General features: G+C 54.6%; 8 protein-coding genes across 8 annotated transcripts; 4 read left to right on the forward strand and 4 right to left on the reverse strand.

Moving 5' to 3' along the window:
• Positions 1 to 1,234: 1,234 nt before the first annotated feature.
• On the reverse strand, positions 1,235 to 2,705 carry BU26DRAFT_412911 (soluble quino protein glucose dehydrogenase; the record flags this gene model as incomplete). The annotated part of the gene is made up of 3 exons (XM_033822995.1): positions 1,235 to 1,583; positions 1,636 to 2,375; positions 2,424 to 2,705. The coding sequence occupies 3 exons, from the start codon at positions 2,703 to 2,705 to the stop codon at positions 1,235 to 1,237; spliced, it is 1,371 nt and encodes a 456-aa protein (XP_033690726.1).
• Positions 2,706 to 2,709: 4 nt separating this feature from the next.
• BU26DRAFT_6821 (uncharacterized protein) lies at positions 2,710 to 3,266 on the forward strand. Its single transcript, XM_033836205.1, has one exon. It carries the CDS (start codon positions 2,745 to 2,747, stop codon positions 3,084 to 3,086), a length of 342 nt encoding a protein of 113 aa, XP_033690727.1. The 5' UTR covers positions 2,710 to 2,744; the 3' UTR covers positions 3,087 to 3,266.
• A 998-nt stretch (positions 3,267 to 4,264) lies between these two features.
• BU26DRAFT_536187 (uncharacterized protein) lies at positions 4,265 to 5,877 on the reverse strand. Its single transcript, XM_033831333.1, has 2 exons — positions 5,417 to 5,877; positions 4,265 to 5,328 (listed from the first exon to the last, which is right to left on the reverse strand). Exons 1-2 carry the CDS (start codon positions 5,568 to 5,570, stop codon positions 4,334 to 4,336), a joined length of 1,149 nt encoding a protein of 382 aa, XP_033690728.1. The 5' UTR covers positions 5,571 to 5,877; the 3' UTR covers positions 4,265 to 4,333.
• A 402-nt stretch (positions 5,878 to 6,279) lies between these two features.
• BU26DRAFT_557230 (aquaporin-like protein) lies at positions 6,280 to 8,288 on the reverse strand (the record flags this gene model as incomplete). The annotated part of the gene is made up of 5 exons (XM_033832434.1): positions 6,280 to 6,620; positions 6,671 to 7,133; positions 7,185 to 7,601; positions 7,756 to 7,867; positions 7,924 to 8,288. 5 exons carry the CDS (start codon positions 8,286 to 8,288, stop codon positions 6,280 to 6,282), a joined length of 1,698 nt encoding a protein of 565 aa, XP_033690729.1.
• A 1,116-nt stretch (positions 8,289 to 9,404) lies between these two features.
• BU26DRAFT_536190 (vacuolar protein sorting-associated protein 26B-A) lies at positions 9,405 to 11,074 on the reverse strand. Its single transcript, XM_033831334.1, has 4 exons — positions 10,630 to 11,074; positions 10,057 to 10,554; positions 9,895 to 10,011; positions 9,405 to 9,789 (listed from the first exon to the last, which is right to left on the reverse strand). The coding sequence occupies exons 1-4, from the start codon at positions 10,844 to 10,846 to the stop codon at positions 9,686 to 9,688; spliced, it is 936 nt and encodes a 311-aa protein (XP_033690730.1). The 5' UTR covers positions 10,847 to 11,074; the 3' UTR covers positions 9,405 to 9,685.
• Positions 10,940 to 11,687, forward strand: BU26DRAFT_6841 (uncharacterized protein). The gene has a single exon (XM_033836208.1). The coding sequence runs from the start codon at positions 11,033 to 11,035 to the stop codon at positions 11,549 to 11,551; it is 519 nt and encodes a 172-aa protein (XP_033690731.1). The 5' UTR covers positions 10,940 to 11,032; the 3' UTR covers positions 11,552 to 11,687.
• A 320-nt stretch (positions 11,688 to 12,007) lies between these two features.
• Positions 12,008 to 12,607, forward strand: BU26DRAFT_512691 (uncharacterized protein). The gene has a single exon (XM_033827443.1). It carries the CDS (start codon positions 12,187 to 12,189, stop codon positions 12,457 to 12,459), a length of 273 nt encoding a protein of 90 aa, XP_033690732.1. The 5' UTR covers positions 12,008 to 12,186; the 3' UTR covers positions 12,460 to 12,607.
• BU26DRAFT_512692 (carbohydrate kinase) lies at positions 12,503 to 13,260 on the forward strand. The gene is made up of 2 exons (XM_033827444.1): positions 12,503 to 13,142; positions 13,197 to 13,260. The coding sequence occupies exon 1, from the start codon at positions 12,519 to 12,521 to the stop codon at positions 12,942 to 12,944; it is 426 nt and encodes a 141-aa protein (XP_033690733.1). The 5' UTR covers positions 12,503 to 12,518; the 3' UTR covers positions 12,945 to 13,142; positions 13,197 to 13,260.
• Positions 13,261 to 13,735: the final 475 nt, after the last annotated feature.

The following is a 13,735-nucleotide window of genomic DNA, read 5'->3' on the forward strand; positions in this document are numbered from 1 at the left end:
ATCTGTCGGCTACTTGCATCTGGGTGGTCTTCTGAAAAGTGAGTGCTCCCGGCTTTGACCTTCCTAAGGATTCACTGATCGCCGCCACCTCTCCGCAGGTTTCTTTCTTTCATCGAACGGCATGGTTTCCCTCGTTCCACAGTGTACGAAAATTGAAGTGGCGAGACTGTCGTATTCGACTTGTAAGTGTCCTTAACGCAACGGGCCCTGATAAGCATACACTAACTATCGCGCAGGTCGCAACTCTTTCTCTCGGCACCCGACAACGACCGAACCAAACCGTTATCTAATAGCATCCGCTGATGGCAAAGCCTCGGCTTTTCTTTGCATGGTGAGGGGAGGTTTGGTGGTCTCGTGGTCTTTCTATGCCGCCTAGATGTTGGTTTAGCACCAGCACTGGATTCGCGCTGTAGATAGACAAATCCATGACCTTGAAAACTTCAAAAACGTCGGCCTCTTGTACTGGAGAGAGAAAGGGCAATCTAGCAAGTGAGTTGTCCCAAAACCCCTAGAGCACCCGACGCCAAGTCTGCTCTACCCATTCCCTCAAAGCTTAGCGCATGGTGCACCCTGCCGGTGTCCCTTCTACCCCGACGTATAGCAGCATCACCTTCCTGTTGCAGGGCCGCATTCGTTTTGTCGCAGGGAGGAGCAGTCGTCATCGTGTCGCGACCACTAGACCCGTTTTTCTGTTCTTCGCCACCTACGAGCTGTCGCTCTTATCGACGCTCGCCTAAGAATGCGCGTCAAATCGCCTACCCAACCTCCAGCAGCAAGACTCCCGCACCTATCCTCCTCTCACTACCTACCCTCGGCGGACCTATATCAGCAAGATCCTGCACCACTCGCCAATCACACTCCACACGCCGTGGAGCTCCATCGCCTCGTTCCTAGTAGGTATGGCGGCCTTGGTGGGGGATGGGATGCGTTTGAAGGACCGGGTTGGGACGGGTGGGAACGCTTTGAGCGGATTGAACGGGTTCGGGGATGGAGGAAAGATCGTTCAGAAGCTGAGACGTTTTGAGTGAGTCGGGTGGACAGGTTTGAACGAGGATAACGCGGATGTGAGTCATTATATTCCATTGTATTGCTTTGTAAGACATTACAGGAGGTGCTCAATTGCTCGAGAACAAGCCGTATCTTTCATTCCCTCAGTACTTAACAAAAAGGTACACCATCTGCAACTCCATCCGCCATAACCGGTCAGACCAGTCTACGCTTCATCGTCCTTCATCTACAAAAAGTACGCAAACACCGTTGTCAAAGCAGCAATGACTACTCCCGCAACACTGTAGCCCTTCGAGGGAGCCGCACTAGCAGAGGGCGCCGAGGCATCGAGCGCCTTACCATCGCTCTTCGTAATAACGTAGATCTCACCAGTGCTGTCCGAGGTCATGTAGAGGCGGCCGTTGCGGTCCCAGGCCAGGCCGGCAGGACGGAAGCAGTTCTCCGGGCAAGCAGTCGTGTTGCTGTTGCCGAGGATGGGCGTGAGCGCGCTGGTGGACGTCGAGCCTTCAGTGGGCTGCCCGTCGGAGCCAAACTTGATGACGGAGACGGAGTAACCGACAGGGTCTTCGCGGTTCCTGGTCGAGAGTCAGTGAAGAAGAACAAGAATGTGAGAACAGAATGACCTACCAGCTTCCGTGCAGAGAGACGTAGAGGTTCTCGCCCTTACTATCGAACTTCAGGTCAAGAGGCGAAGTGTGCGGCTGGAAGACCAAGCGCGGTGCCTCCCGATCGTTCCTGCAGAAGGCATCCTGCGTCGTCGCGTTCGCCTCAGCAATGGCAAACTGCTGGCCCACCTGGAGCGTACCGGCAGACGGGATCTCAGAAACGTTCCATACGCCATAGCAGAGCGGGTATCCGTAGTTCCTGTTCATGAGCGGGTTGTCGGCGTCGCTGGCAATGCCGTGGTAGTTGAGCTCCTCAGCGGGGTTGTTCTCGTGGATCTCGAAGCCGTCGCGCTCAATGTTGTCTGCGTTGTTCTCCGCGCTCCAGACACCGCCATCCTTGGGATTCTCCGCGACTCCAACGGCGTTGCGAAGACCCCAGGCAAGGGTCGTGCCCTGCTCGTAGTCGACGTCGCTCTTGGAGGGGTCGAAGATGCGGATCTGGGATTGCCCATTGTTGATGTCGACGGTGCTGAGGTCGATGTTCTCGTCGCTGCCTCGCGAGACAAGGAGCGTGTTCTTCTTCTTCTTGGAGAGGAGGAGGGTGCGGGTCACGGTGTCCTCGGTGGTCATGCCGCTTACGATGACCTTGCCGTCTCCCTTCACGGATTGGCCGTTGGAGTCGTATTCGTACTTGAGGACGGACTCCATGCTCGAAGCATAGAGCGTCTTTCCGTCATCTGAGACTTCAATGCCATGGTTGAGCTACCAATCTCGTCAGCATCACTCCCTGTGATATCATGCAGGACATACAGTGTTGTCTCCAACAACGGTCTTCTTGTTCTGCAGGCTAACGCAGGATCCAGTCCCTGAGACGGTGAACGAAGTGACGCCCACGCCCCTCTCGACGACCAAGAGGTTGTTCTTGTTGTCGAAAATGATGCCTCGCGGCTTCGTCAAGCCCGTAGCAACAAGCCTCGCCTCATATCCACTCGCTACAGAAGGAGCAGGGTAGCTTGCAGAGAGGGAGGGGCAGCTCTGGGCAAGAGCGCGCCCCTGGAGCGCCGCAATGGTAAGAAGAATTTCATTCAGCATATTGCTATAGCTTAATTGCGAGAGAACGAAGAGAGTCAAATGAAGTACAAATTGGAAGAGAAATTGACTTTGACCGGAGCCCTGGTTTGCAACCTAGTAACTGAAAGAAAGCGGGGCATGCTGCATGCTTCGACTAGGTCATATATACCCAGAGGTATGGAGGGTGGGAGGCAGCTTTCCCAACAGCAGCAACGTGCAGCATCGTGTCTTCCCCAAGTAGCCTCTCGCCTCTACTCCCCACGCGACCAAGACCGCACACGAGTGGTCAAGCCTCGACCAAGTATCACGCCCAGCAAGCGAGGAGAATCTCACACCACGAGCTGTAGAAAAAGCAACCCCAGCCGTCAGCACTGGAGAGGATTTTGCTGGTGCCGAGCTTAGGGACTAGGGTAGTTGGAGGACCCCAGAAAGCCCAGCCATGCGGAACGAACTGGAAAGCGGTTAGACATCGATTGTATTTTACCGGGACGGTGGATTGATGTTCGGGTTGCGGGCTAGTCGCCGTAGACCGTCGTGAGCCGTCACCTCTCTGGAATACCTTAACCAAAGCTTAGACAGGCCTGGTGCTTCTTATCATGCTACTACTGGAGCTCTTTCTCCTGCCGTCTCGATCTCTTGTCCATGCCTTTCGTTTGTGTTCCGGACGGTACCCGCTGCTCTTGATGTAGGGCCACCCTTCCGGCTCGTGATCCCTCCCCGCCCACCACTTCATCATGATAAGACCTCGATATGCGGGGCAGCGATGCCCCGAAGGCGTACTCCGTCGGCTTGGCTCGTGCTCTTCGTCCCGTCCCGTTGGTTAAATAGAGCTCCCCGCTTTAGCCGGCACTGGGAGCCTGGAGCGGGGTTGGTCTGTGCCAAGGTGAATGGAACCACGTGCGCTACCGGGCTGTCGGGTCGCTTCGTGTGTGATGATGCCGCAGATGCCGCGACCTTTGACACATGGCTTTATCAATCGCTAGGAAAAGGAAAGGCGCTGTACTAGAGACCACTTTGTTTGAATTGTGAGGTGAACCCAGGAAAGGGGTATCCCGAAGCGTGTGTGCTTGCCTTGAGCAGAGAGCAGACAAGAGGGCTCGAGGAGAAAGGGGGGTCCACCAGTATTCCGTTTGGTTGTTGCGGTGAACAGTTATTGATCAGGCGAGGTTGGTACGGTTCTTAGCCCCGCAAAAAGCAAGCCTTCGCTTGGATGAACGGGAAGCCTTAAAAGACCTCATGTGAGACTCCGGCATCTTGCTAGCTCCGGTAGTGCTTCAGTCAGCTTATGCAGAGCGAAAAATGGGGACCAGGGTGAAGCCTGTCTCCCCAATCCTTGACCGCGGCCAAGAACTATTTTGCAACGGAGTAGAACACCGCTGCAGTAATACAAAGGCAAATCAGTAGAATCGACATGCTCATGGGGGAACAAGTGAATTGGGATGGTCGTTTCCAAGGCGCTTTAGGAGAACGTAAGTCATTATGTGTAGTATGACCGATGTGTGCTGAAATCTGGTAGCCTACATCGAGCAAGCCAGAAGAGCGAAGCACGAGGGCCAGCATTAAAGATAGATGTAGATTGAGGAGGAGAGTACCGCTACTCATAACTTCAGAACATGCTCAACACGTCTCACTCCCTTCTTCTCGCTCCCCTACATATCTTTATCCTCATCTCTCCCCGGCCAAACGATCTCCCCCCTCATCACAGCCCTAACGCACATCCCCGCCGTAAAGCACCAAATAGCGACCAGGCCTATCGTCATCACACTTCCCACCCACAACACCCCGTCGCTCTCCAACTCCCTCCCAAGCATCACCGTCGCAACCGTAAAGCCGACATTCGGGAAGATAAACGCCCACCACGGCAGCGCGAAGCCCATGTGCGGAACCGCCCATACACACGCGAGGACTGCGATAGCGAAGAGCCAGAAGCTAAAGATCCAGAGGAAAATGCCGACGAAGAGGGCGAGCGTCTGCAAAGTGTCGGCCGAAGAAGGATGTGCAGCGAAGTAGCCGTAGGAAGGAGGGATGGCGCGCGCTTGCCCGATGAGCGCGATGATAGTATACGCTGCGCTGCCCACTGGGATGAACATCCCAGGACGTACGGGCGGAGGTGGCAGGCCGCATTCCATGAGCCTGATGATGTACATGACGATTAACACCATCGAGATCAGCCACCCGAACCCCTGATATGCGCATCCACTCACGATAATCGGAACTCTATGCTCGGGCAGCTGACTCGGCGCGATCAAGCTTGCGATCGTGCCCGTCAGCATCGCGCTGTAACCGGCCAGGAACCAGCTAGGGTTGAAAGGGATTGGATGTCTCGGAGTGCGAATGATGAAGACCCAGTACTGCTGGATGGCGTTGAGGAGCGAGCAGGCTGCGTAAATCCAATACAGGATGCGGATAGCCGCGACAAGCCAGGCACCACCGGGCCCTTGCGTTAGCCCATAGAGCTGGATACCGCCGAGGATAACGGAGATAGAGAGCCAGAAAGAGCCGAAGAAGAAGGATTCGGGCGGGTGCACGAAGGATCGCTTGAAGCGTGGGAAGTCCAGAATGGCGCGCGTGAGCATCAGGATGCAGAGGGCGAGAAAGAGAATGAGGTTGAAGGTGAAGACTATGACGCCGATGGTGTAGAGTCCTGTGGCACTTCTGTTAGCAATCATCCAGGTAATGAGGTTGGCGGTGTTCGTGGCCACAGACCGTTGATGCGGATTAGGAGGACTTACCCTTGAACCGATGGGGCGTTTCCGCCAGGGCAATCGCCAGTCCACCCGTAGACATGGTAGACGTAAACCAAGCCCATGTGAAATGCTTCAAGCGATCCCTAATCCTAACTTTGCCATCTCCCTCTTTCTGCTCGCCATTTCGTTCCTCATCCATTGTAGACTTGGATGACTATGCTGCCACACTGATTCTCGACATACACTACTAAGTAAAAGTATACTACCCTCAAAATCAAAAAAATTCAGCGTTGTTATAGTCCATTCGATTATTTTTGTTGGGATGCAAGGAACGGATCGGGTGGGGTCGGTGGACGTGTTCAAGGATGCGTGAAGCGTGGACGAGACGGAAAGTGCAAAATTGATGAGAGGACCCCTACAGAGCTCACCACTATCCGTAATCATGCAGACGCACTCGTGGGTTATACATTAAGGAGCATGTTAAGTGGTACCGGAATATGATGATGACGTTGAGTCGGATGCGGGGAAAATAACCACTATTTCCGGCGCCATCTTGCGGTACTCGCCCCACGCGCCAGGGGTAGTAAGGGTGACTACCCTTGGCGCGTGGGGCGAGTAGAGAATTCTCCGCATTCAAGGGTTGCCGGATATATAAATTTGCTTGTATAGCTAACTATTATACGTGCTTTTGTACGTACCTGCGAAGGTTTTCAAAGTGGCTGTTACGTGCTTCGTGATAACCGGGGAATTCAACACCATGAGAGCCAGGATAGATATAGTGCCTAATTCTGATGCATTAATGTACCGCGTCCTCACAACGGAGGACGCATAATATTAAGATCACATTGAGATAACCCTGAACTTTGCTAGCTTGCCACGTACACAGCTCCTTCAGTGGTCCCTGACCGTCATACCTCAAGCTTCTGAAGCTTATTCTTAGCCTGATCCTTTCGCGCCTTCACCCGCCACTTAATTTCCTCTGGCTGCGGCCAATTCCAGTTGACTGGTGACTCGCTACCGACGAAGATGAAGGTGTCGTAGAGCAATGCGCCGACGAGGCTGCCTGAAAGCCCAGCGGCGATTGGTCCATAGGCCCACCAACCGGTTGAGAATGTTTCATTTCCGTAGCCAACCCACCATGCAATGAGGCGGGGTCCAAGGTCTCGAGCAGGGCTAATACCAAGTCCATTGTAGCCCATTGTGATGCAGAGAAGATAAGTCATGAGTCCGTAGATCAGGGCACTCATGCCTAGTAGACATGTTAGCAAGCAGGAAGAACATTTAAGGGAAGACACGAACCGGAACCTGGAGGTGTGTTACTATCATCACCAACTGCGAACGCGACACAGACGTAAAGGGCTGCGGAGACGAAGTTGTTAAAAAATGCCGTAGCAGTAGAGACGAACGACTCAGGAGTCGTATAGAAAGCTCTCCCCGTGATGGTCGGCGTAAGCTTTGGGTCGGTGTATAGTATGGCATCGCGGTATATGAACCAGGCTAGAGCTCCCGCAGCGAATCCAGCTAGAATCTGCGCGATCGAATAGACTAGGCACATCCTCCACGGGAACCCTCGGAACACTGAGAAGCAGACCGATACCCAAGGACTCATGTGCGATCCGGAAATACCGCCGCCAACATAAATGCCAGCCATGACGGCAAAACCCCAAGCCCATGACTGCGTCTGGTAATCGCCCTGCGTGGTGGGGTATGTGATTGTGTATAGGCTGCCTGCCATCCCAAAGAAGAGGTATATGGTTGTCCGCTCAAGTCAGTATTGGCTAGGAAGTAGAGAGAGATCATAGCGTCTTCCTACACCCGACATGAAGGCGCAATATGCGTGCAGATCATACAGCCTGATGTGCTTCAATCTACAATACTTCACGACGGTGTTTCGCCGGATATGGAAGAAAGGTGTACTCACAGCAAGGAACTCGGCCGGGGCTTCAGGGTATCGTGCACGTAGCCTCGCTAAGGGATTTCGATATTTGTTGTAATATTCTTGAAGCGCATCCTTTTCACGACGTCGTATCTCCTTTTTCTCTTCCTCAGTTTGGGAGGTATCGACGGAATCAGTTTCTTCAACGGGGGCAAGACCCGGAGTAAATTTCTCAGGCGGTCTCGATTCGAATGGCTGGGCGTCCTGCTCTTCCCTTTCTGGGTAGTGGTCTGCTCTGGAAATGCCTCGCTCCTGGAGTACTTGGTCCGCCTCCTGAGACCCGAGGCGGCGCACCTAAAGGTAGGGGCGGAGTCAGCGCACTCCATCGCAATAACGGTTTGTACCTTCATCCAAGTCCGATCCTGATCGTACCCTAAAATGCTCACCTAGGGGCATCCTAGATATACTGTAATGGGGAAAACGGGCTTTGTACCCGTACCTTACGTACCATGACACGTTGGCCGTCGATATCTGCCTCAAAGTGATCCGGTGGCAGTTGCTGCTGCCCTGTCTCGTCTATCGGGATCTGAAAAGTCGGCCCACCTTCGTATCGATCTTCCCTGGCAGTCTGGTTAGAAAGGCAGGGTTCATTGAAGCCGGAGGACCTACGGCCGACTCCGGCCTTTCAGACTGACCTCCTTGCTCTTCCTCAGCCGGCCCCTTCGGACCTTCCACCTTGTAAACAGCATCTCGAAGCCCCTGCCGACCCCATAACATGCCCCGGCGAACTGTACGTGGGAAGGGTCGGCCCAGTCCGAACAAAGGCCGGCCGGGCTCTTGGTCGTACCAAGGATTCAGGGCGAAGTAATCGTTGTCGACGTAGAAGCTCTGCTCTGCCCTCTTCTCGGTCTGTTGTCGCTGCAGGCTACTAGCCTGTGCACGTGCATTGTCCTCGGCCGTCTGCTCACGGGAACACCTCGATGGATGCTGGGATTGCGTGCTATCGATCGGCTCCAAGCGTGCAGTTGGCTGTCTCTCCATGGTTGAATTAGTTCGCCTTGATTCTTGCGTCGAGGGTTGGTGTTGTAGACTTGGTGGTCTAAAGCTGGAGCTTGTGTAGTTCCTTGACCCTGGACGCGGCGCTGTCTCCGAATTTGACTGGGCTGCGGCTTGATCTCCTATAGATAGTCAGTATACGCAAAAGGCCCTCAGGAATGGCTTTGCGGAGCCAGATCCGTGACAGAAATGTGTAATGTCTTACCGCTCGCGGACATTCTGCCGCTAAGGACTGCGTACGGTGGAGGTTGTAGGAGTACCTAGGTATCGAAGTGAAGTTGTGTGTACACAAAGTTGTGTGGTAGGAGCAATGGCCAATAGTAACGCAGTTACTACGTCATATGCAAAAAATTGCCCTTTCTCTTCCGTTACTGTAACAGCTTTAAGACTCTTCGGGAAGAGCCATCCAAATTCGGTCTTCTTACGACAAGGAGGTCTCGCAATCTATTCACTGCAATCTTTCTTTACGATCCAGTTCGCATTCACGAGACGCAAATTCATCAAAAGTTGCCGCAGACTGTAGGGTGTATGGATGAATAAGCATAACCGGTTTACTATTGGTCAGTGACTGCAGGATAATTGTTCCGAATGTGGCGAATAAACCAGAAAATGCTCGAATGTTCATTTTCTGGGTGATGCTGGAAACTCCAAAATTTACGGTCCGCAATCATATCAACACGTAATTCTCCGGCCTTGCGATACCTTCAGGGAGGTGGATTCGCATGGATGCGTAGTTCAAAATAATGGCATGCATCAGAAGCAGGCACACGGGATAAGGGTATCGCTTTGTAAGTCGCCTTGCCGCGAAGGAGTAAACGTCACGCGACTTCCTGAACGTGTCAACAGTCGTTGCATCTCAGCCGCTTCGGAGGCTTACTTTGAATCATCCCAATTGCCATAGTTGCGACAACTGGGAAGGTGCCGCAGCCATCCCTCGGTACTGCAGCTCATTGAGCCGCGGGGCTATCCAAGAAAAGCCGAAAGGTCGATTCAGTTGACGACTCGCTTTCGTATTCCTGACTTCATTAGCGCCATGGGCCGACAGCCCCGATGCAATTTCTGAACGGCAATGTTTCGAAATTCGTGGGGACATTAGCGCACGCGTGGGATACCGGGGAAAATTACCCCATTGGATCTTCCTGGGCATTACTATTCTTGTGCTACAATGTGGTATCTACGTTGCCGACAGTGCGGGAGAGCACCGATAATCGAACTCCCGACCCTGTGGATGGAGCATATGCAAGGCGTTGGTTCCTGGGATTGGGAGGGTTGCAGTCGGGTGTGTAGAAATGAAGCCACGAGGCCGAGCAACTTGGCGCACTCTATTCCATCAAACTCGCCTCTTCTTGCGCGCGCATCGCCAAAAGCTTGCACCGAAATCTTCATGAGACTGCCATTAATTTGTTCTGCTCCTGGGCCAGGGTCAGGCCTTCTGGTGCTTGCCGAAAGAGCACGATCTCAGACTGTTTGAAGTAGCGCCGCGCGTCTGGGGGATCATTAGTCATGTCGCAACTGACAAGGCGGGGAAGCGCTTGAGACGTCCAGCGGTGAAACATGACAAGACGCTGTACGCCGTATTGAAGTCACATACCTTCGTCGATCAGTACCAAGCTAAGGTAGTATCGCGTGGAATACTTCTTGTTGACTTCTCGGAAGGTGGGGGTTAGGTCGAAACCGCCGAGGAAGAGCCTGATAGGGATTGTTTCTCCTAAACACGATTAGCCGGCGCAATTGGGCAGAGCAGGGTACGAACCTCTCGAAGGGGAGCCGTCCATGATCTCGAATCGAACTAAGGTCTCGCTCTCGTTGTACTGATTGGGCGGGGCACCCGTCGTCTCTCTCCGTATGATAGAAAGCTCCATGTGCTTGATCTTTAACCGCACCAGGAGGAAGTATATTCTTCCCACGATGACATCTTTCAGATGGTATTTCGACTTGGAGTATTCAAACTCGATGTGCAGACAGTCCTCGATACCCACGTCCATCTTGATTGAGCTGTTCGTCTCCGGCGGTATCCTGTATGAGTACACCCATAGATCCTTCTCCCGAACCACGTCGGCCATCCTCCGCGACACGGTGACGCGCACAAAGTAGCGCAGCTTGACGTTGATGCCATTGTAGGATTCGTACTGCTTTTCGACGTTCTTGAAGTTGAAGTCGAATGTCTGCGGGTGCTGGAGCTCGCCGGGGGCTGCCAATTCCTGGCCGAGGGAGAGGAACTCGTAGTGGTTGCCGCGGTCGAAGAACATCTCTGCAGTAGCAGCGTCGTCAGTTGTCAGCTACAGAGCTTCCCGCCAGGCCGCGGGAAGGAAGGTCGTATACGCACCGATTGTGCCGATGAACTGCACCTTGATGCCCGTGTGCTCCAGGCGCTTGCCATCCTTGGGCCTTATCGTGACCTGGCCCTTGACAGACTCGCCATCGAGGTACAGCGGGACCTTCTCTTTGCGGTTCTTGTCGAGCTTCACGTCGACCGTCTGGCGCTCGTCGGAGTCCTCGAGGACGATGTCGATGTCGACGGGGGTGGAGAAGAAGTACGACATGGCGGAACACTGCCCGGGCCGTGGTAGACTATTAGCGCGGGCGTTGTACGCGATGCAGCTGTCAACGGCGCTGGCTGGGAGCTCGACTGAGGTTGCGCATGTAGGCGCGCCAGAACGGGCAAGCGCAGCGCTGGGCCGCTTAGTCACCACCTGTCAGTGCCCTGTGGCCCTCCAGGGCTGTCCCAGATGCGCTTCCAAGGTTGCATCATCGCGAGTGCAAACTGCTCGACCGCGCATCCTCGTCTTTCCTCCGTCCATCCACGTCAACCGCGACGCCGTCAGCATGGTCACAGGACCCCGTTGCAGCCTGCGGGCGCGGAGATGCGCTCACTCGCAGCACGAACTGCTCGCGGCGGTGAGCTGCACACGATCAGTTGCAGCTTCTGGGCGTCTGCTCGAGAACGCTTTCCGCCTGGTCTCGGTCTAGAGCTGCTAATCTTACCCCGAAGGCGGCAGGCTGCTCGCCGGCGCTGCTCTGCGCCCAATACCGGCGCCAGGGGAGCGCGACACACTTCCGCAGGCGGTCCGACGACCTTTTTCTCGCCATGTCGCGTTGCCCGACCCCCACGCGCCATTATCCAACAGCTTCCGCTCGCCTCGGCCGCCCAGGTGCGGCGTCGACGCGCTCGCCATGGAGACGTCTGCGGCGCTTCGCACCGCTGCATGACGAGCAGGCGGCGTGACGGCTTCGCTCCCCCGGACTGAGGGGGAGGTGCGCTGGCAGGCCTGCTGTGCAGCCCGCAGCAGTACCTGACGAGGGCAGGGATCAAATGCGGGGAGGCAATCGCGGTGACTACCTGACTACGTCTGATCCGCCACCCCTCGCATCCCACGCTACCGACGCCCCGACCTTCAAACGCCGACAACTTTAAACTCCATCCACGTCAGGGCTTCCAGGAAGCGCCTGTCAGCCAGTGCCCGGAAGCGCAATTCGCGGCTCGTCCGCCCGTCAGAGCCGGTTCACACTCTCGCTCGGATGTGCGCGCGAGAGGCGCTGATTCGCATGCCCGCCTTTGTCGTGACATCAAACCTTGGCTCCCTGAAGCCTGCACTAACCTCTGCTCCCACCCCTGCCGTCATGCCGCCCGGCAACTGTGGAGGAATTCACACGCCACGTCTTAAAAGACCACAGCCCCAGCTGCATACTGGTGGGACTGCCGTTTATTGCTTACTATCAGCTTTCCTAGCCGGGGTCACATTGGGCTCTCAACACTATATATCTCCCGGTATAAGTGCTACCGCTCCCTTTGTTCACATAGCACACATTGCCCAGCACCGCTTGTTCCCCTTGGCTCCGTCACAGCAAACATTCTGTACTTGTCACAGCCGTTCGCTCCACCATGCTGCAAACATTCGAACCACCACAATCCACGCCAGCTCATTATGCTTCGGCCCCGACGCCCCCCATATCCTCACCGGGCACCCCATCCAACGCCTCGTCCTCAGCACACGCCGCAAAGCCCGCTTCCAACATGACGATCCCACACCACCATCACATCCTGATTGTTACCGGCCCAGCAGGGTGCGGCAAGAGCACCATTGCCAAATTCCTCGCTAGCCGTTATGGCTTCGAGTACATTGAAGGCGACGATGTAAGTCAAAGTCAATGTTGACTGTGCTCCTCGAGCCTTTCTTACAAGCCTAGTACCACCCCAAAGCCAATATCGACAAAATGGCTGCCAACATTCCACTAAATGATGCCGACCGATGGGACTGGTTGATCCTTCTCCGAGATGAGGCTCTAGCCGCTCTGCAGGATGGCGCCAAAGGAGTCGTGGTAACCTGCAGTGCTCTCAAGAAGAAGTATCGCGACGTTATCCGTACTGCGCGCCTCTACGACGAAGACCCGAACGCCAACGTCCATTTCGTCTACTTGCGGGCGAACAAGGAGACCTTGTTAGCGCGCGTGGGTGCCCGACAGGGGCACTACATGAAAGACTCCATGGTCCTTAGCCAGCTAGCAGCGCTTGAGGAACCAGATGAGGACGAAATTAAGAGGCTCAAGGACGTGGATATAGTCGATGTCTCGGGAAGCCAGTTGGAGGTCGAAAAACTCGCATCTACCGCGGTAGACAAAGTCCTGGTGACCGCTTCGTGACGCTAGCGGAAGGAGTCAGCTGGTACTGATTTCATTGTGATTTTCTTCTTCACCCCATATTACACCACGCAGGTCTCTCCTAGCGTTCAGCATCGCGGGGCGTCGGCACTTGGGAATGGATATGAAAAATGGCGCAGTAATATATTATACCCTTTGCAACAGGGATTCTGAGTTCGATTTTGGGCGTCAGTGGCGCTTCTAGACCTAGTTATCTTCGACAGTTGCAATGACAGTGGGTGCCTCAATACATACTGCATATTTAGTGTGTGTGCGAGGGTGCATGTTGCGCGGCGCCTTTGTGAGCGCTGCATTTAACAATGACCGCCACGGTGTGCACGTGATGCAAACTCAGCGGCCGAAAGACAGGCAGTGCAAAATTCTGAACCTCGCCAGAGAACCTTTCTCTGGGTACCGTTTGCCATCAGATTGACGTCGGCGTGGGCCGTGGTTTTAAGGCTGATCAGGATCACTCCACCCTTGCAGCAGTTGGAATTTTCCGATTTCCATCATGGAGAGAACCTTGGAAGAGCCAGCCAGTCGCGTGTAGTACGGAAGACAACGACCGAGGAAGTGACGTCCAAACAAACATTGCGATCCCAAGCTGTCGGGGAGCATGGTCAAGCCATGATCTGTCGCGCAGTGGCCATCTGTGGGGTTCCAACCTTTTCCCCAGCCTGCTTTGGGCAGCGGCCCCGTCGAACGAGCTCTCCTACTACAACACATGAGATAACAACGTCCGCGTCCAGACAACCGACTAGAGACGGGTCAGACTCACACATCAGAACACGCCT

This window comes from Trematosphaeria pertusa (genome assembly GCF_010094035.1).
Source record: "Trematosphaeria pertusa strain CBS 122368 unplaced genomic scaffold BU26scaffold_1, whole genome shotgun sequence".
Lineage (NCBI taxonomy): Eukaryota > Fungi > Ascomycota > Dothideomycetes > Pleosporales > Trematosphaeriaceae > Trematosphaeria > Trematosphaeria pertusa.

What these genes read in the sequence shown, in the direction of transcription:
- BU26DRAFT_536187 (XM_033831333.1), bottom strand. Translation starts at nt 5,570, where the DNA reads ATGGATGAGGAACGAAATGGCGAGCAGAAAGAGGGAGATGGCAAAGTT. An exon ending in AACGCCCCATCGGTTCAAGG is followed by an intron (nt 5,329 to 5,416) that starts GTAAGTCCTCCT and finishes GAAGTGCCACAG; the next exon opens with GACTCTACACCATCGGCGTC.
- BU26DRAFT_6821 (XM_033836205.1), top strand. Translation starts at nt 2,745, where the DNA reads ATGAAGTACAAATTGGAAGAGAAATTGACTTTGACCGGAGCCCTGGTT.
- BU26DRAFT_512691 (XM_033827443.1), top strand. Translation starts at nt 12,187, where the DNA reads ATGCTGCAAACATTCGAACCACCACAATCCACGCCAGCTCATTATGCT.
- BU26DRAFT_6841 (XM_033836208.1), top strand. Translation starts at nt 11,033, where the DNA reads ATGCGCTTCCAAGGTTGCATCATCGCGAGTGCAAACTGCTCGACCGCG.
- BU26DRAFT_536190 (XM_033831334.1), bottom strand. Translation starts at nt 10,846, where the DNA reads ATGTCGTACTTCTTCTCCACCCCCGTCGACATCGACATCGTCCTCGAG. An exon ending in GCAGTTCATCGGCACAATCG is followed by an intron (nt 10,555 to 10,629) that starts GTGCGTATACGA and finishes CTGCTACTGCAG; the next exon opens with AGATGTTCTTCGACCGCGGC. An exon ending in CTTGGTACTGATCGACGAAG is followed by an intron (nt 9,790 to 9,894) that starts GTATGTGACTTC and finishes ATGATCCCCCAG; the next exon opens with ACGCGCGGCGCTACTTCAAA.
- BU26DRAFT_512692 (XM_033827444.1), top strand. Translation starts at nt 12,519, where the DNA reads ATGGCTGCCAACATTCCACTAAATGATGCCGACCGATGGGACTGGTTG.